General features: G+C 49.8%; 1 protein-coding gene across 1 annotated transcript in view; it reads right to left on the bottom strand.

Annotated features, from left to right (window-relative positions):
* The window catches only part of snta1 (syntrophin, alpha 1), a 54,111-nt gene extending 51,859 nt beyond the window's left edge, over positions 1–2,252 (bottom strand). Inside the window, exon 1 of the mRNA XM_059652693.1 lies at positions 1,722–2,252. Coding sequence (XP_059508676.1) covers positions 1,722–2,169 — 448 coding nt within the window. The 5' untranslated portion in view covers positions 2,170–2,252. The remainder of the gene's footprint in view (positions 1–1,721) is intronic.
* Between the last annotated feature and the right edge of the window lie 18,421 nt (positions 2,253–20,673).

Raw genomic sequence — 20,673 nt, forward strand, 5'->3', positions numbered from 1 at the left:
GGAGTTGTAGAGAATACTGGGAGGGAAGTGTTGGGTGCAGGTCAGATGGGGGATGAATGTTGGAGGGGGTTAGGGGAGAGGGCCAGGAGGGGGAGTTTTGGCTAAAGTGTGGGGGCATCGGGGGGGGGGGGGAGGGGGGAGTGTGGGGGCATCGGGGGGGGGGAGTGTGGGGGGGGAGTGTGTGGGGGGGGGGGAGAGTGTGTGGGGGGGGGGGAGAGTGTGGGGGGGGGGGGAGAGTGTGGGGGGGGGGAGAGTGTGGGGGGGGGGGAGAGTGTGGGGGGGGGGAGAGTGTGGGGGGGGGGGAGAGTGTGGGGGGGGGGGAGAGTGTGGGGGGGGGGAGAGTGTGGGGGGGGGGAGAGTGTGGGTGGGGGGGGGAGAGTGTGGGGGGGGGGGAGAGTGTGGGGGGGGGAGAGTGTGGGGGGGGGGGAGAGTGTGGGGGGGGGGAGAGTGTGGGGGGGGGGGAGAGTGTGGGGGGGGGAGAGTGTGGGGGGGGGAGAGTGTGGGGGGGGGGAGAGTGTGTGGGGGGGGGGAGAGTGGTGGGGGGGGGAGAGTGTGGGGGGGGGGGAGAGTGTGGGGGGGGGGAGAGTGTGGGGGGGGAGAGAGTGTGGGGGGGGGGTGGAGAGAGTGTGGGGGGGGGGAGAGTGTGGGGGGGGGGAGAGAGTGTGGGGGGGGGAGAGTGTGGGGGGGGAGAGTGTGGGGGGGGAGAGTGTGGGGGGGGGGAGAGTGTGGGGGGGGGGAGAGGTGGGGGGGGGGAGAGTGTGGGGGGGGAGTGTGGGGGGAGGAGAGTGTGGGGGAGGAGAGTGTGGGGGAGGAGAGTGTGGGGGGGGGAGAGTGTGGGGGGGGGAGAGAGTGTGGGGGGGGGGAGAGAGTGTGGGGGGGGGGAGAGAGTGGGGGGGGGGGGAGAGAGTGGGGGGGGGAGAGAGGTGGGGGGGGGAGAGAGTGTGGGGGGGGAGAGTGGGGGGGGGAGAGTGGGGGGGGGGGAGAGTGGGGGGGGGGAGTGGGGGGGGGGAGAGTGGGGGGGGGGGAGAGTGGGGGGGGGGGGAGAGTGGGGGGGGGAGTGGGGGGGGGAGAGAGTGTGGGGGGGGAGAGAGTGTGGGGGGGGAGGAAGAGTGCGGGGGGAGAGTGTGGGGGGGGGAGAGTGGGGGGGGGAGAGTGGGGGGGGGGAGAGAGTGTGGGGGGGGAGAGAGTGTGGGGGGGGGAGAGAGTGTGGGGGGGGGAGAGAGTGTGGGGGGAGAGTGTGGGGGGGGGGGGAGAGTGTGGGGGGGGGGGAGAGTGGGGGGGGAGAGTGGGGGGGGGGGGGGAGAGTGTGGGGGGGGGAGAGTGTGGGGGGGGGGGAGAGTGTGGGGGGGGGAGAGTGTGGGGGGGGGAGAGTGTGGGGGGGGGGAGAGTGTGGGGGGGGGAGTGTGTGGGGGGGGGGTGTGGGGGGGGGGGGAGTGTGGGGGAGGAGAGTGTGGGGGGGGGGTGAGTGTGGGGGGGGGGAGAGTGTGGGGGGGGGAGAGTGTGGGGGGGGGGGAGTGTGGGGGGGGGGGGTGTGTGGGGGGGGGGAGGAGTGTGGGGGGGGGTGGTGTGGGTGGGTGCTGTAGGGGTGGTGTGGGGGGTGTAGTGTGGTGTGGGGTGGGGGGGTAGGGGTGGTGTGGGTGGGGGGTAGGGGTGGTGTGGGGGGTGTAAGAGTGGTGTGGGTGGGGGGTGTAGGAGTGGTGTGGGTGGGGGGGGATCCCTACCTTCCAGTTGAACCTCCTTGCCGGTTCTCTTGAGCGCCTGCACCGCTTGGTCGTGCGAGGCTTCCCGCAGGTCGGTGCCGTTCACCGAGAGGATGGCGTCTCCGACAAACAGCTCGCCGCTCTGATCGGCCGCTAATCCGCGGAAAATCTTCGAGATCAGGATCGGCATGTGGTTCTCGCGGCCGCCCTTGATGCTGATACCTAAACCCCCCGCCTCCTGCTTGACGATGCGGACCGTGCGCTTGTGGCCGGAGCCGGGCTCCGAGTCCGCCTGAGGAACAGGCGGCTGCAGCGGCTCACTCTCCCCGTTACTCAGGCCATGTCCAGCGGGAGCTCCAGCCGGGCTCAGCCGCAGCGACTCCTCGGACAAGGAAGCAAGCAGCCGCCGCCAGCGCTCAGGCTCCGGCTCGGGGCTCCGCACCTCCAGCAACCCGCTCCGCAGCACCATCCCGGCCGGCTCCCAGTGTCCGGGACTGGGAGAGTCCCCTCTATCCACCCCCCACTCCCGGGACCCGGGCCAGCCCAGCCCAACCCCTGTTAAAGGGACCGCTGCACTGACCTCGCCAAAAACCTCCCCAAGCTTATTCCAAAGTTGGGAAAACTTTCCCAAACCTTTTCGAAGCTTTTTTTAAAAACAAAAATGAGCAAACTTTTCCAAACTTTTTAAAAGTTGGGTAAACTTTTTCAAAACTTTCCCCAACTCTTTCGAAGCGTGTTTTTTTTTTCAAAATTGGGCAAACTTTTCCAAACATTTTTAAAAAGCGTTTTCCAAAATTGGGGAAACTTTTTTCAAACAAAAAGACTCTGAAACTTTACCTAACTGTTTTCTAAAGTTGGGGAAACTTTTCCAAACTTTTCTAAGTACCTCCACATTTTCCCGGACCTTTTCTAAACCCTTTCTGGACCTCACAATGTTTAAAAATTCTTTTCCAACAATTACAGAACTGTCTCATTTTTTCTCAGATTCAAAAACATTTTACAACACCATTGTTTCTCAGTGTTTATTTAAACTAAAAGTTCCCAGATATATTTTTGTAAATGTTTCCAAGGTTTTGACATTTTATTCGAACTCTTCGTATTTTCTGAACTCTCGGCAGCCGGTAGCTCCATGCTTCCGGTTGCTGAAGACGGCGGAAGCGTTAATAAATCTGTCGTTTAATGGCCAGCCGCTCTCGGAACCTGGAGTCAGACCGGTGAGCTGGGCTTGATTGAGATCCACCTGTTTAACATACCAGGACGTAGAATTTGGTTTTAATCCATTCAAATTAACAGATCATTCTGACTTTAATTTGGAGCGTTTTTATTTTCCCCTTAGCTAACTATGGAATTCAAATGACTGAATCAATTGTACTTTGAAAAAGAACTTGTGAGCTACAACATAGGAGCAGAAGTAAACTATTGGGCCCTATACTCAATAAGGTCATGGCTGATCTCTATCTCGCCCCGATAACTGGGGCTTCCCTGCTTAACAAAAGTCTTTTGTTTTTGATTTACAGCATCCGCAGTTCTTTCGCTTTTTCTTAAAATTAAAAGTCTATCCACTTTCAGTTTAAAAATATTCAATGACTCCCATCTATCCACTTCAGAAGCAGAGAGCTCCAGAATTTGATTTGATGCATTTATTATTGCCACGTGTACCTAGACACAGTGTAAAGTTTTGTTTTCTGTACAGTATTGGCAGGTGATACCATACACAGATCATTGGGTGATTGAACAGAGGAATACAATGTTACAACTACAAAGAAGGTGCACAAAAAAATCAACATTAAGATTTGAAAGTTGCACCACTCTCAGCGAATAAAGATCCTCATCTCTGTCCTGAAAAAGGTGATTTTAATTTTCAAAAAATGCCCCCTGGTTCTGAACTGACACCAGGAGGAAACATCCTTTCCACTTCCACCTTGTTATGACCTTTTGGGTTCTTAGACACTTCAATCCAGTTGCCCTGATCTCTTCGAAACTCCAGGGTAACAAGCCCGGTCTGTCCTCATCAGACAAGCTGCTCACTCCAGATAATAACCTCATAAACCTCCTCTGAACCAGTTCCAAAACATTTACACTCTTCATTAAACAAGGAGACTGATATCGCACACAGTGTTTGAGACATGGTATAAACATCCTGACTTATATGTTCAATTTCCTTTTGCACTAAGGGATAGCATTCCATGTGCCTTCTGAATTACATGCTGTACCTGCACACTAACTTGTAATTCATGCACCAGAGCATCTTCTAGACCTTTCACAGTCATTGTCTGTTTAAGTCATCTCTGTGTTAACATTCTTCCAGGCCAAGTGAACAACATCAGTTTCCCACATAATACTCCATCTGCCTAAACTTTTATATTTCACTCAACCAATCAGTATCCATCGCAAACCCCTCATATTACCTTCATGCATACTGTCTGACCTATCTTAGCCTTGCCTGTGGATTGGGCCTTGTTGCTAAGTCTTTGATGTAAATTGTAAAATGTTGTGGTCCCAGTACAGACCCCTGGAGAACTCCACTCGTTACATCCAGTCAACCAGACAGGCAGAAACTCTGTGCTTGCTAGCTAGCTAATACTGGAGACTTTCTAATATGTTAGCCCAGACATTCATGAGCTTTTAGCTTCCACAATAATCTTTGTTGTAGCATATTGTCACATAAACTCTAGCAGCCTAAATACACTTCTACATCAATGAGCAGCTCACCATCACATTGAGGTCATTCCTTCAACATTGTTCAAATGACAGTGCAGCGCTCCCTCAGCACTGACCCTCCAACAGTGCGGCGCTCCCTCGGCACTGAGACTCTTCATCGTTATTTGACTTGGATAAATATTCAGATGCCTAGAGCCCGGCTGACAATGCCAAGGGATTATTTCTCATCATTGGTTAAAGTGACATCTCTCTGTATACTGGGTTTTTCTGAGGCCTTTGTGAATTCCCAAATCTCTTCTTCCCCCCCACACCACAGCAAACAGCAATATGAAGGAGGTGGGTTATTAACTTAACTTTTAAACATTTACCTGATGACAGCGTCACCCAGACATGCTGTAAGCTGGTGATTCCTAAACATCGCGAGATTTAAATTATGCTTCGTTTGTTGCCCTCCTACATTAAACAGGTCACATTGCAGTCAACAACAAATAACAAGGAAATTAAAATGCAGTAAGTCTGCATTGAACCACTATTTGGATGGAGTCACTTTCTTCTCACCTGATGTGGGCACATGGAAAGGGAATGTAACGTACATCCATCAGGTAACTGTGTCACTCAGAACTCAGCCTGTTCTCTGTTACCAAACACATGTAATGTCACACTGAGGGAGCGCCGCACTGTCGGAGGGTCAGCGCTGAGGGTGCGCCGCACAGTCGGAGGGTCAGTGCCGAGGGAGCGCCACACTGTTGGAGGGTCAGTGGTGAGGGAGTGGGCACTGTCGGAGGGTCAGTGCTGAGGGAGTGGGCACTGTCGGAGGGTCAGTACTGAGGGAGCGGGCACTGTCGGAGGGATGGAGAGAAACAGTGTGCAGGAAGTTGAATTATTACTAAAAGCAAAATTCTCCATTTGCTGCAAATCAGAGATTAAAAGAAAAGCTCTGGAAACACTCAGCAGACCAGGCACCTTCTGTATAGATGGAAATGGTAAAGGGGCCAGCATAGAGACAAAGTCAGCTGTGGAGGAGGAAGCATAAATAGCTTGGGATAGACTGATTTTATAATAGACTGGGCAGAAGTATTTGTGGATGTGGGATTGCTGCTTTCTTTAATATGTCTTCATGACTTATTCCAAGGCATGGACTTTAAGGGGTGCAGGTGAAATTTAAAACCAAGTGGAATGATGTAATACATTTTGATAGAAAGGACACAATTCCACATGGGTGCTCAGGAGCAGTGGGACATCGGTGAATAAAATGCTGATGTGAATTAGAATTAGAATCCCTACAGTGTGGAAACCAGCCCTTTGGCCCAACAAGTCCACACCGAACCTCAGAGCATCCCACCCAGACCCATCCCCTTATAACCCACCTAATCTACACATCCCTGAATACTATGGGCAATTTAGCACGGCCAATCCACCTAACCTGCACGTCTTTGGACTGGGGGAGGAAACTGGAGCACCCAGAGGAATCCCACGCAGACACGGGGAGAATGTGCAAACTCCAAAAATCACAAATAGATGATCCTTATAGTATACCACTCGTAACTGAGCACCATATTGAATATTTTCGGTCCACTACCACCCTTTGTTTGCTAAGGGTCAGCCGATTCTGAACTCAATCAGAAAGGTTGAAAGAGCTAGGGCTTTACTCTTTAAAATGATGAAGGATGAGAATGATTTGGTAGAGGTGTACAAAATGATCAGAAATATAGATGGAGTGGAGAGCCAGAGACTTTTTCCTAGGGTGGAGGTAGCTATTACGAGGGGGCATAGTTTTAAAGTGATTGGAGGTAGATATAGGGGAGATGTCAGAGGTAGGTTCTTTACTCAGAGAGTGGACTGGGCGTGGAATGCATTGCCGGAGAGGGTCGTGGAGTCGACCTCATTCGGGGCATTTAAGTGGCTATTAGAAAGGCATATGGATGATCATGTAAGGTAGGGTTGGAGGTAAAAGTTCAGCACAACATGGTGGGCCGTAGCGCCTGTACTGTGCTATACTGCTCTAAGTCCTATGTTCTAAGCCATGACAAGTCCACACTGAGCAATGAAAATCTGCTCCTGTTGGTGGAAATACTGAAAACCAAAGGACACTGATGGAAGTGTTTGGGAAAAAGAAGCAGAGATTCTCCTGAGAAGACAGAAGCTCCCTGCAAAGTGGATAATTGCATGAAGAATTGTTAGCAACTGTGACAGTATAGCAATCTCAAATTTGAGACCCAAAATTCAGCATTTGTGTGCAGTGGTAGTGCCACTACCTCTAGACCAGTAAATCCAAGTCCAAGTTCCTGCTCTAGAGGTGTGTAATTACATCTCTGAACAGGTTGGTTCAAAAATATCTTTTTGCTTTGAATCCCAAAGTTTTCAAGTCTTACACCTGGGCTTAAACAGAGGGAAGTAAGGCTGATTCTGCAGTTCCATGTTTTTTTCTACTTTATTCATTAATGGGATGAGGGCATCACTGGCTCGGCAGCATTTATTGTCCATCCCTAATTGCCCAGAGGGCAGTTAAGAGTAAACCACATTGCTGTGGGTCTGGAGTCACATGTTGGCCAGACCAGGTAAGGATGGCAGTTTCCTTCCCTAAAAGACATTACTGAGCCAGATGGGTTTTTCCAACAATCAACAATGGATTCACGGTCATCATTAGGTTCTTAATTTCAGATACTTCATCAAATTCAAATTCCACCATCTGCCATGGTGGGATTCAAACCCAGGTGCCCAGAACATTATCTCGGGGTCTCTGGATTAACAGTCCAGTGATAGTCCCTCTAGGCCATCACCTCCCTGCACTACACTGACTGGAGAACTGTCTGCTGTACAAGATATGAGTCCAAGGCTATGTCTACACTCAATGTACAACATCTCAGAGGACCATCTGATCAAGAGTACCACTCCCTCCTCCCCACCCTCTGTGTCCAGGCCAATATCAATCCTTCAACCAATATTATAGAAATCAATGACCTGTCAGTAACACATTCTGGTTAGTGGGATCTTGCTGTGCACAGATTGTCTGCAATGTTTTCTACATTACAACAGTACTTCTACCACAAAAGCATTTCATTGGCTGTGAAACACTTTGGGATTTTTCTTGTGGATGGTGAAAGGTGCTTCATAATTTTTTGAAAATGTATTCATTGGTATTTCTTGCCCATCCCTAGTTGCCCCTGGAGAAGGTGGGGGTGAGCTGCCTTCTTGAGCCGCTGCAGTCCGCGTGTTGTAGGTAGACCCACAGTGCCTTTAGGGAGGGACTTCCAGGATTTTGACCAAACGATGATGTAGGGATGGTGAATGATGTGGGTGTTCCAAAATGCAAGTCTTTGTCCAAATAAGAGTTCCTGGAACAATCTCAAATCATAGCAGTGTTATGACTTTCACTTAATTTTAGACATTATTTGTCTTTTTTATTTGGATCTGATAGAATATTGTGGAGGTGATGGCCTAGTGGTGTGATTGTTATGTATTTACCTATAGACCTAGATAATGTTATGGGGACCCAGGAGTAAATCCTACCATACTGGAATTTGAATTCAATTTTTAAAAGAAAATCTGGATTTCAGAGTTTAATGATGACTGTGAATCTATTGTCGACTGTCAGAAAAAAACTCACTAAGGTCCTTTAGGGAAGGAAACTGCCATCCTTACCTGGTCTGGACTACATGTAACTCCAGACCCACAGCAATGGGATTGACTCTTAAGTGCCCTCTGGGCAATTAGGGATGGACAATGAATTATTGACTTAGGCAGAGATGCTCTCATTCTGCGAATGAATTTAAAAAAGAATTAAATATAAAATCACTGAGCAGGGAAGAGGTCACTCTGTGCATCAGACTAGGCTGGGTTTTGATAACAAAATGCCTAATTTGACCTGCACTTTTTCCTTTCAAAGAACAACAAAGAGCAAAGAACAATGCAGCATAGAAACAGGCCCTTCAGCCCTCCAAGCCTGCACTAGCACATTTGGCCCTTCCAGACTAAACTGTCTTCACTTACAGGGCCCTTATCCCTCTATTCCCTTCCTATTCATGTTCTCGTCCAGGTGCTTCTCAAATGCTGTTTTTGTGTCTGCTTCCACCACCTCCTTTAGCAATGTGTTCCAGGCACTCACCACCCTTTGTGTGAAAAACCTGCCTCTCACATGTCTTTTAAACTTCGTCCACCCCCCCGCCTTACACCTTGAACCTGTGACCCCTAGCAATTGACCCCTCTACCCTGGGAAAAGGCCTCACACTTACTGCTCTTTCCATGCCATTCACAATCTTCTAAACTTCTATCAGGTCGCCTCTCAGTCTCTCATGTTCCAATGAAAACAAACCCAGTCTATCCAATCTTTCTTACATCCTGGTAAATGTTCTCTGTATCCTCTCCAAAACATTCACATCCTTCTGGTAGTATGGTGACCAGAGCTGCACACAATATTCCAACTGCAGCCTAACTAAAGGTCTATGAAGCTGCAGCATAACTTGTCTATCCTTATACTCAATGCCCCTTCCAACGAAGGCAAGCATGCCATGGGCCTTTTTAACCACCTTACCTACCTGCACTGCCAGCTTCAGAGACCTGTGGACCTGCACACCCAGATCCCTCTGCATTTCAATACTCCTCAGGGTTCTGCCATTCACTGTATAATTTCCACCTGTATTTGGCCTTCCAAAATGCACCACCTCACATTTGTCCGGATTAAACTCCATCTGCCGTCTTTCTGTCCATGCCTCCAACTGATCTACATCCTGCTGTATCGCCTGCCAATCCTCACTCTCCACAACTCCACCAATATTTGAATTTCCGCAGACTTACTAGTAAGACTAACTGCATTTTGCTCCCAGTCATTTATGCAGAGGTGCCAGCGCTGATCCCTGTGGAACACCCACCAGTCACAGCCCTCCATTCTGAAAAAGCATCCTTCCACTGCTGCCCTCTGTCTCCTATAACTAATCTAGTTCTGTTTCCACATGCTTAACCAATTCCCATTTGAAACTTATTATTGAATTAGCTTCCGGAACCCTTTGCATTACAATAACCCATTGTGTGTAAAATATTCCTTCCCATCTTCCTCTGCACCTGTTCTGTTTAGCAATAATTCACAAATCTGTGACATTTGGTTCCACACCCCTCTGAATGCAGAGGAAACAGCTTCTGTTGATTGACTCTATGAAAACCACTCGGTCATTTTAAAAGCCTCTATCCATTGTCACCTTAATCTCTTGTGTTCTGAGGAGATCAGAACAGTCCCAGATTCTTCACTCTCTCCACATTCACTGAAGTCTCTCGTCCCTGGAATAATTCTGGTCAATTTTGTCCAACTCCTTTCCCAAGAGCCTAAAGTGATCTTGGGTTCCAGCCAACATTTGTCCCTGAAACATAACAAAACACATCCCCAGATAACAAAGTGTGAAGCTGGATGAACACAACAGGCCAAGCAGCATCTCAGGAGCACAAAAGCTGACGTTTCGGGCCTAGACCCTTCATCAGAGAGGGGGATGGGGAGAGGGTTCTGGAATAAATAGGGAGAGAGGGGGAGGCGGACCGAAGCTGGACAGAAAAGAAGATAGGTGGAGAGGAGAGTATAGGTGGGGAGGTAGGGAGGGGATAGGTCAGTCCAGGGAAGACGGACAGGTCAAGGAGGCGGGATGAGGTTAGGAAGGCAGATTGCAGGAACAGCAACTCATATTCCACATGGGAACCCTGCAGCCCAATGGTATCAATGTGGACTTCACAAGCTTCAAAATCTTCCCTTCCCCCACTGCATCCCAAAACCAGCCCAGTTTGTCCCCTCCCCCCACTGCATCCCAAAACCAGCCCAGCCTGTCTCTGCCTCCCTAACCTGTTCTTCCTCTCATCCATCCCTTCCTCCCACCCCAAGCCGCACCTCCATTTCCTACCTACTAACCTCATCCCACCTCCTTGACCCGTCTGTCTTCCCTGGACTGACCTATCCCCTTCCCACCTCCTCACCTAAACTCCCCTCTCTACCTATCTTCTTTTCTCTCCATCTTCGGTCCGCCTCCCCCTCTCTCCCTATTTATTCCAGAACCCTTACCCCATCCCCCTCTCTGATGAAGGCTCCAGGCCCGAAACGTCAGCTTTTGTGCTCCTCCGATGCTGCTTGGCCTGCTGTGTTCATCCAGCTCCACACTTTGTTATCTCAGATTCTCCAGAATCTGCAGTTCCCGTTAGCCCTGAAACACATCCCCAGGTTGTGTGTAAAGTAGCTGCAGACTTTACCTACCACACAAACCTTCAAATCAGCCAGATCCAGGATTGTGTGATTAGGTTCAATGTAAATCTGTAAACCCTTCATTCTCGGATGGGTTTATTGAACTTTTCTGGACTTATAAATAATCATTAATCTACACTGTAAATGTGAAATGCAAGTTTCAGAATCATCTGATCCAATTCGATTGTCTTTTAGTGAAACGCTAAATTCTCGGTACAGACTGGGCCCTCTGTGAAATACAAACTCAGCAGGAAGTTGCTGTCATTTTTTTTTCATTCATTCTCAGGTTTGAACATGGATGATTGGGTCAGCATTTATTACCCATCCTTAATTGCCCTTGAGAAGTCGGTGAGGAGCAATCAGTCATATGGGTAGATAGAGAGGGGAAGGTTTTCTCTGGTGTTGTCTTTCAGGCTGAGCTGTAACAAGGCTGTTCAGAGCTTGAGACAGTTCAATAAATTCTGTATCTACTTCTTCACACAATGGGAACTGATTCATTGATACATAAGAACATAAGAACTAGGAGCAGGAATAGGCCATCTGGCCCCTCGAGCCTGCCCTGCCATTTAGTAAGATCATAGCTGATCTTTGAGACTCAGCTCCACTCACCCGCCCACTCACCATAACCCTTAATTCCTTCACTGTTCAAAAATTTATCTAGCCTTGTCTTAAAAACATTCAGCGAGGTAGCTTCAACCGATTCACTGGGCAGGGAATTCCACAGATTCACAACCCTTTGGGTGAAGAAGTTCCTCCTGACCTCAGTCCTACATCTGCTTCCCTTTACTTTGAGGCTATGCCCCACACGATTCCAAAAACCTGTGAATCCAGGGAGTCAGTTGGAGATTACAGGACTGAGATTGATAGAGTATGAAAGAATGTAACGCAACACATAGCTGAGGTGCAGATCAATAGCGGAACAGATTTAAGGGGCTGAATGGCCTTCTGTTTCTATTAAAGGCAAAATACTATGGATGCTGGTAAGCTGAAATAAAAACCAAAAGTGCTGGAGAAACTCAGATGGATTGACAACTTCTCCTGGTCTCCTTATCTGAGGAGGGAGGTTCTGGCTACAGAGGGAGGATAACAAAGGATCAACGGACGGATTCCTGGGATGGCAGGGCTGATGTGTGGAGAGAGTCTGGATTGGCTAGGGCTATATTCACTGGAGTTTATAAGAATAAAGAGGGACCTATGAAATAGAACTGGACAGGATCTTCTTGATGCCTGGGGAGTCCAGAACCAGGCATCATGGTCTAGAATTAGCCATTTAGGACAGAGAATCATAGAATCCCTACAGTGTGGAAACAGGCCCTTTGCCCCAACAAGTCCACACCAAACCTCAGAGCATTCCACCCAGACAACCTACGCATCCCTGAACACTATGAGCAATTTAGCATGGCCAATCCACCTAGTCTGCACATCTTTTGGACTGTGGGAGGAAAGCAGACCACCCAGTGGAAACCCACGCAGACACGGGGAGAATGTGCAAACTCCGTACAGACAGTCACCCGAGGCTGGAAGTGAACCTGGATCCCTGGCGCTGCGGGGCTGCAGTGCTAGCCACTGAGCCACCGTGCCACCTGTGCTGAGCCTGTCGAATTCCCTGCCACAGAAAGTGGTTGAGGGTAAAATATTGAATGCTTTCAGGAAACAGTTCATTGCACTTCTTAGGGCTAAAGGGATCGAAGAGTATGGGGAGAAAGTGGGAACAAGGGACTGAATTGGATAATCAGCCAGGATCGTATCGAATGGTGGGACAGACTCAGAAGGCTGAATGGCCCAGTCCTGCTCCTATTTTCTATGTTTCTCTGTGGAGATAGAAACGGTTACATTTTCAAATGCAGTACGACTCAGCTTCGCACTCCTCTGCATGCGTAATTCAAAACATTAACTTGTATTTTTTCCTAAGTTTTAGAATCCTCGGAGGAAAGGGTCACTCGACCCAAAATGTTAACTCTGATTTCTCTCCACAGATGCTGCCTGACCTGCTGAGCTTTTCCAGCAACTTCTGTTTTTGTCCCTCGAGTCCTCTGTCTGGTTTTTCCAAATATAATTCCAGCATCCCCCACGGACATGTGAGTTTGGCTTTTCTGACCCACTTTAAACCTCAGACCGATTCCACCCCACCCCGGACGGTCCCTTAAAACCCCTCAATCATTTGGAGCTGGCACTTGGGATGATGTTTTCTGTAAGAGGACAGCCTCAGAGGGTTGGTCATTAAATTAAGCCTGTTCCCCCTCACCCTATCAAATCTAGGCCAGGCAGTAAAAAAAATGAACAGCAAATCATCTCTCAGCTAACACGACCGGCAACAGATCATATTATCACTTATGCAGTTGTTGTCTGTATTATAATAGCAACATCATTTAAATGAAAACAGCATTGATTTATAAGAGCTTTTGGATGCTGTGAAAGGCGCTATACAAATGCACACATTTTATTTCAGTGGGATCTGTTTCTGCTCTCCTTTAGTGGATGATTTCATGCTGCATGCGTCGCTTTCTAAAGCAGTCGTTGGGAATAAACTGTCTGGATAAAGTTGCAAAGTGGAATCTTTGCACTGCCTGTGATTCGATCGTTCTCACACGCCTCGAGTTCCCAGGGCAATGGGCTGGTTGATGTTTACGCGCAGCTGCCGATTAGTCGGGGGCGGGCGGGGTTGAACTTGGCTCAGGACCTTCTGCCTCGGATCCTGCTGGACACAGAAAGCTTCCAGTTTCTCATCAGTGTTTTTGTGTGAGCGTAGAGGGCGATTGGAAAGTGGTACAGACTCGAGAAAGCGAGTTTGCAGCAGAGTTACTGCAAAATGACCACAGATCTCCATCTGAAGAAAGGTCCCGAGCCGAAACGTCAAGCTTTCCTGCCCCTCTGATGCTGCTTGACCTCCCTGTGTTCATCCAGCCTCACACTGTGCTATCACAGATCTCCAGCTGTTTCTTTAATCACTCAGCGACCAAAACAGTCATAAAAACAGAAAGGACAATAGAAACTGAGTAAATCTGTCAGAATGTAGGGATACAGAGAGGCTTAACGTTTCCAAGCCAGTGACCCCTCGTCAGTTCATTGAGTACAGCAGAGGCCCATCGGCCCTTTGAGTCTGTATTGCCAAAATTATACTACTCCCTACACCAGTCCCGCTTATCCATTTCAAGCGCTCATCCAAATACTTGTGAGGTTTCCCGCCTCAATTACCCTCCCAGGGAGTGCATTCCAGATGTCCACCTCAAATTCTCTCTAAACTGCCTGCCTTTCACCTTAAAAGTTCTGATAGAGTCGTGACAAAGGGTCACTGACTCCAAACGTTAACTGTCTGTCTCTCTCTCTCTTTCTGCCCACAGATTCTGCCAGACCTGCTGAGTTTCTCTAACAATTTTTGTTTGTGCAAAAAAAAACCCCTGAAAGAACTGCAGGTGCTGGAAATCACAAACAAAAACGGAAAGGCCTGGTGATATTTGTGGAGAGAAATCAAGGGTTAACGTTTCGAGTCCAGTGATCCTTCCTTAGAATGGACGGTAGCTCGGAAAATGATGGTTTTTATGTAGAATATTGGGTAGAAAGTGGGTTTAAGGAGTAAATGGTAGATGGGATAGAGCCCAAAGAGAGAGAAGAACATTCGGAAAGGAATGGATAACGATCCACATGCCTGGGAAGGTGGATAGTTATCAATGGATACTGTTAGTGACTCACAGCGGGAATTCTGTAATAGCAGACCATGTGGTAACAAAGCCTGGTGTGTGGGGCTTGGGGTAAAGGACATGGGAGAAGGTACCTGAAGTCCTAAGATTGTTGAACTCAGTATTAAATCCAGAAGGCTGTAGAGTTCCCAAGCAGAAGAAGTGTTGTTCTTCCAGTTTGTGCTGAGATTTGCTGGAGCACTGCAGCAAGAGACAGAGATGTTGCCCAGGGAACAGGGTGGTGTGCTCAAATGGCAGGGAACTGGAAGCTCAGGGTCTTTTTTTGCGAGTAGAACATAGATGTTCTGTGAAGTGGTCACCTAGTCTACACTTTGTTTCCTGAGTGTAGAGGAGACTACATTGTGACAGTGAATGCAGTAGAGTAGATTCTGGGAAGTGCAGGTGAGGTGTTTCATTACCTGGAAGGTATGTTTGGGCCCTTGGATTCTGGAGAGGGAGGAGGCAAACGGGCAGGTGTTGCAACTTTGCCAGTTACAGGGGGAGGTGCCATGGGGCTGTGGGGTGGCTTGTTGGCAGTGATAAAGCAGAAGGAACAATCCTTGCAAAGTCTAAAGGGGAATATTTGTCTGTTGGTGGCATCTCGCGGGAGGTGACAAAAATGGCATCTAATGATCTTCTGGATGTGGATGCTGGTGGGATGGTAGGTGAGGATAAGGGAGACCCTATTGCTGTTGTGGGAGGGAAGCGAAGGGGTGAGGGCAGAAGTGTGGGAGATGGGTCAGACCTGGTTGAGGACCCTGTTGACAATGGAGCTGGGGAATCCTCGGTTTAGGAAGAAGGTGGACATTTCGGAGGCTCCCTTGTCAAAGTTGGCCTGATCTGAACATATGCGATGGAGATGGAGGAACTGAGAGAATGGGATGGAGACTTTACAGGAAGTGGGATGTGAGGATGTATAGAGATAGTAAGAACTGCTGATGCTGGAGTCAGAGATAACACAGTGTGGAGCTCGAGGAACACAGCAGACCAGGCAGCATCAGAGGAGCAGGAAAGCTGACATTTCGGGTCAGGACGCTCCTTCAGAAATGGTGGGGGGAGTGCGGAAGGGAGCTCTAAAAGAAATAGAGAGAGGAGGAGTGGGGCTGAAGAAGGTAGGTGGGATGGTGATGGGTAAGTGCAGATAGGTAGTGGAGGGGATTGGTCAGTGAGGTGGGAGGTGGGAGAGAAGACGGACAGGTCAAGGAATGTGAATGAGAGTGGGGGTTGGTCATGGGATGAAGCTTAGGTTTGGGGAGATTTTGAAACTGGTAAAGTCCACATTGAGACCATTGGGTTGTAGGCTCCTGAGGCGGAATATGAGGTGCTGCTCCTCCAGTTTCCGGGTGACGTCGTTGTGACACTGGAGGAGGCCCAGGGTGGACAGGTCGAGCAGGGAGTGGGAGAAGAGTTGAAATGGTTCGCGACTGGAAGGTGTCGTCATTTGTCGTGAACAGAGCTCAGGTGCTCTACAAAACAGCCTCTGAGCCTCTGCTTGGTCTCCCCGATGTAGAGGAAGCCACAACGAGAACAGGGATGCAGTATACCACATCGGCAGATGTGCAGGTAAACCTCTGTCCGATGTGGAAGGTTTTCTTGGGGCCTGGGAAGGGGGTGAGTGGGGAGGTGTAGGGGCAGCTACAGCACTTCCTGCGGTTGCAGGGGAAAGGTGCCCGGTGTGGTGGGGCTGGTGGGGAGTGTGGAATGAACAAGGGAGTGACAGAGAGAGTGGTCCCTCTAGAAGGCAGGTAGGTGTAGGGAGGGAAATATATAATTCGTAGTGGGGTCAGATTGCAGTTGGCAGAAGTGTCGGAGGATGATGCGTTGAATATGGAGGTTAATGGGGTGATATGCGAGGACAAGGGGGTTTCTGTCATACTTTTTATTGTGGGGAGGGGGTGTGAGGGCAGAGGTGCAGGAAATGCGGTCAAGAGCGTTTTCAACCACTGAAGGGGGGGAGGTTGTGGTCCTTGAAAAAAGAGAACATCTGGGATGTCCAGGAGCGAAATGCTCCATCTTGGGAGCAGATGCGGGGGAGGTGGAGGAATTGGGAATGGGGAATGGCATTCTTGCAGGATGGTGAGTGAGAGGAGGTGTAGTCCAGGTAGCTGTGGGAGTCGGTGGGCTTGAAATGCAGTTGGCAGAAGTGTCGGAGGATGATGCGTTGAATATGGAGGTTAATGGGGTGATATGCGAGGACAAGGGGGTTTCTGTCTTACTTTTTATTGTGGGGAGGGGGTGTGAGGGCAGAGGTGCAGGAAATGCAGTCAAGAGCGTTTTCAACCACTGAAGGGGGGGAGGTTGTGGTCCTTCTCCCACTTCCTACAGACTAAGGGGGTGGCCATGGGCACCCGCATGGGCCCCAGCTATGCCTGCCTCTTTGTAGGTTACGTGGAACAGTCCCTCTTCCGCACCTACACAGGCCCCAAACCCCACCTGTTCCTCCGGTACATTGATGACTGTATCGGCGCTGCCTCTTGCTCCCCAGAGGAGCTCGAACAGTTCATCCACTTCACCAACACCTTCCACCCCAACCTTCAGTTCACCTGGGCCATCTCCAGCACATCCCTCACCTTCCTGGACCTCTCAGTCTCCATCTCAGGCAACCAGCTTGTAACTGATGTCCATTTCAAGCCCACCGACTCCCACAGCTACCTAGAATACACCTCCTCCCACCCACCCTCCTGCAAAAATTCCATCCCCTATTCCCAATTCCTCCGCCTCCGCCGCATCTGCTCCCACGATAAGACATTCCACTCCCGCACATCCCAGATGTCCAAGTTCTTTAAGGACCGCAACTTTCCCCCCACAGTGATCGAGAACGCCCTTGACCGCGTCTCCCGTATTTCCCGCAACACATCCCTCACACCCCCGCCCCTGCCACAACCACCCCAAGAGGATCCCCCTCGTTCTCACACACCACCCTACCAACCTCCGGATACAACACATCATCCTCCGACACTTCCGCCATTTACAATCCGACCCCACCACCCAAGACATTTTTCCATCCCCTCCCCTGTCTGCTTTCCGGAGAGACCACTCTCTCCATGACTCCCTTGTTCGCTCCACACTGCCCTCCAACCCCACCACACCCGGCACCTTCCCCTGCAACCGCAGGAAATGCTACACCTGTCCCCACACCTCCTCCCTCACCCCCATCCCAGGCCCCAAGATGACATTCCACATTAAGCAGAGGTTCACCTGCACATCTGCCAATGTGGTATACTGCATCCACTGTACCCGGTGCGGCTTCCTCTACATTGGGGAAACCAAGCGGAGGCTTGGGGACCGCTTTGCAGAACACCTCCGCTCAGTTCGCAACAAACAACTGCACCTCCCAGTCGCAAACCATTTCCACTCCCCCTCCCATTCTCTAGATGACATGTCCATCATGGGCCTCCTGCACTGCCACAATGATGCCACCCGAAGGTTGCAGGAACAGCAACTCATATTCCGCCTGGGAACCCTGCAGCCATATGGTATCAATGTGGACTTCACCAGTTTCAAAATCTCCCCTTCCCCAACTGCATCCCTAAACCAGCCCAGTTCGTCCCCTCCCCACACTGCACCACACAACCAGCCCAGCTCTTCCCCCACACCCCACTGCATCCCAAAACCAGTCCAACCTGTCTCTGCCTCCCTAACCGGTTCTTCCTCTCACCCATCCCTTCCTCCCACCCCAAGCCGCACCCCCAGCTACCTACTAACCTCATCCCACCTCCTTGACCTGTCCGTCTTCCGTGGACTGACCTATCCCCTCCCTACCTCCCCACCTACACTCTCTCCACCTATCTTCTTTACTCTCCATCTTCGGTCCGCCTCCCCCTCTCTCCCTATTTATTCCAGTTCCCTCTCCCCATCCCCCTCTCTGATGAAGGGTCTAGGCCCGAAACGTCAGCTTTTGTGCTCCTGAGATGCTGCTTGGCCTGCTGTGTTCATCCAGCCTCACATTTTATTATCTTGGGCTTGAAATAGATATCTGTTCCAGGGCAGTTACCAGAGATGGAGACAGAGAGGTCCAGTGAGGAGAGAGAGGTATCAGAGATGGTCCAGGTGAACTTGAGGTTGGAGTGAAAGGTGTTAGTAAAATTGATCCCCCACTTTTCCTTCCTGCACTCACCTATCACCATCCCACCTACCTTCCCCACCCCTCCTCTCTCTATTTACTTCAGACCTCTCTTCTCACTCCTCCATTTCTGAAGAAGGGTCCCGACCCAAAACGTCAGATTTCCTGCTCCTCTGATGCTGCCTGGCCTGTTATGTGTGAGGATGTATAGTCCAGGTAGCTGTGGGAGTCAGTGGGTTTGTAGTGGATATTAGTGGTCAGTCTATCGACAGAAATGGAAACAGAGATGTTGGGGAAGGGAAGGGAGGAGTCAGAGAGACACCAGGTGAAAGTGAGGACAGGGTGGGAATTGGAGGCAAAATCGATAAACTTTTCCTATTCCAGTCAAGAGAGGGATGAAGCACCAATGATATCATTAATGTATTGGAGAAAGAGTTGTGGGTGGGGACTGGCATGGGACTGGGACAAGGAACGTTCCATGTACTCCATAAAGAGATAGGCACAACTAGGGCCCATGCGTGTGACTACGGCAACCCATCTTACCTGAAGAAACTGAGAGGTATTAAAAGAGAAGTTGTTGAGGGTGAGGATGAGCTTGGCCAAGCGGATGAGGATACAGGTGGGTGGGGAGGGTTCAGCCCATTTTCCAGGAAGAAATGGAGAGCCCTAAGACCCTCCTGGTGGGGAATGGATGTCTAAATGGATTGCATGTCCACTGTTAAGAGGAGGCAGCTGGAGCCAGTAAACTGGAAATTCTGAAACTGGTATAAAGCGTCAGAGGAATCACGGATGTATGTGTGCAGCCACTGGACAAGGCGGGGGAAGACTGAGTACGGGTGGGAAGAGATAAGTTCTGTGGGGCATGAGCAGGCTGAAACAATGGATCTGCCTGGACAGTCCTGTTTGTGGAATTTTGGCAGGAGGTAGACACGAGCTGTGCAGGGCTGGGGGGACCAGGGCTTAGAAACAGTGGGGATGGTGGGGGAGATCACCAGGTGAAAATGAGGTTAGTGACTGTGATGGACACAATAGCCTGATGTCCCATGGTGGGGCTATGGTCAGAGGGAGATAGGAAGAGGAATCTGAGAGCTGATGCTCAGCCTCTGCAATGTAGTGGTCTGTAGATTTCTATTTTTGTTTTAGATTCCTGGCATCTGCAATTCTTTGTTTTATTCTCTTGAAGTGCACTGTTTATTGCTGATTAGGATCAGGTAGGTCAGCCTTGGGGACCAGGTCAGTGACTGCCCAGCCTACGTGACTCTAACACAGCAGGCACTTGGGAATGAGTAGGATTGTGCTTTTTAATTTGCTGGCCCATTGCATTCCACTTCCACAAACTTTAAAATCCCGTCCTTCCAACACAGAATGTGAATATATGCCTTGGATTGCAAATCCCTGCATCATGGCCAAAACCAACATTTTGTGTCAGGTTTTGAGAAACTGTCTGGATGTGGGAAGCAAGTGAAGCAGAGAAAGTTTTAAGTGTGTTTATGTGGTTTAGATTGAGCTTTCAGCTAATTTCACTGTGAAAATCCGAGTGTGGACCAGGCTCAGCCTGGGCTGAAATGAACAGAACAAGAAGTTTATAACAAACTCTGAAGAAACACCTTCTGGAAATAAGCCTACATGTATCTATAAATTATATAACCACACAAATGTATCGACATGGCCATTTCCATTTCTGCAATATCACCAGATTCCACCCTGAATCAACTCATCTACCGCTGGAATCCACCTTCCCGCTCTGGTTATCTTGTGGGGTTGGTCAGCTCATTTGGCTGGACAGCTGGTTTGTGATACAGAATGATTATAAACAATGTGGGTGTGATTTCCCCCCACTAGCTGAGGTTACTATGAAGCACTCTTTTTCTCAATCTCTCCCCTCACCTGTGGCGCAGTGACTCTGAGGTTAAACCATCATCAGCCATCTCTCTCTGTAATGGGAGAGCAGCCCTCTGGTCTGTGAGGACTGTGGGGACTTACCTTCACACGCAACTCTTTGAACACACATTGATCGGGGGACCCCATGTAACAAACACCATTCTCTGTAATAAGGGATAACAAGGTGTGGAGCATCTAGAGAGAGTGGTATCAGAGATAACGGGAACTGCAGGTTCTGGAGAATGCAAGATAACACGGTGTAGAGCTGGATGAACACAGCAGGCCAAGCAGCATCAGAGGTGCAGGAAGCCTGATGTTTCGGGCCTAAACCCTTCATCAGAAAAGGGTCTAGGCCCGAAACGTCAGCTTTCCTCCTCCTAAGATGCTGCTTGGCCTGCTGTGTTCATCCAGCTCCACGCCTTGTTATCTCAAATTCTCCAGCATCTGCAGTTCCCATTATCTCTGGTACCACTCTCT

Source organism: Stegostoma tigrinum, chromosome 19 (assembly GCF_030684315.1).
Source record: "Stegostoma tigrinum isolate sSteTig4 chromosome 19, sSteTig4.hap1, whole genome shotgun sequence".
Lineage (NCBI taxonomy): Eukaryota > Metazoa > Chordata > Chondrichthyes > Orectolobiformes > Stegostomatidae > Stegostoma > Stegostoma tigrinum.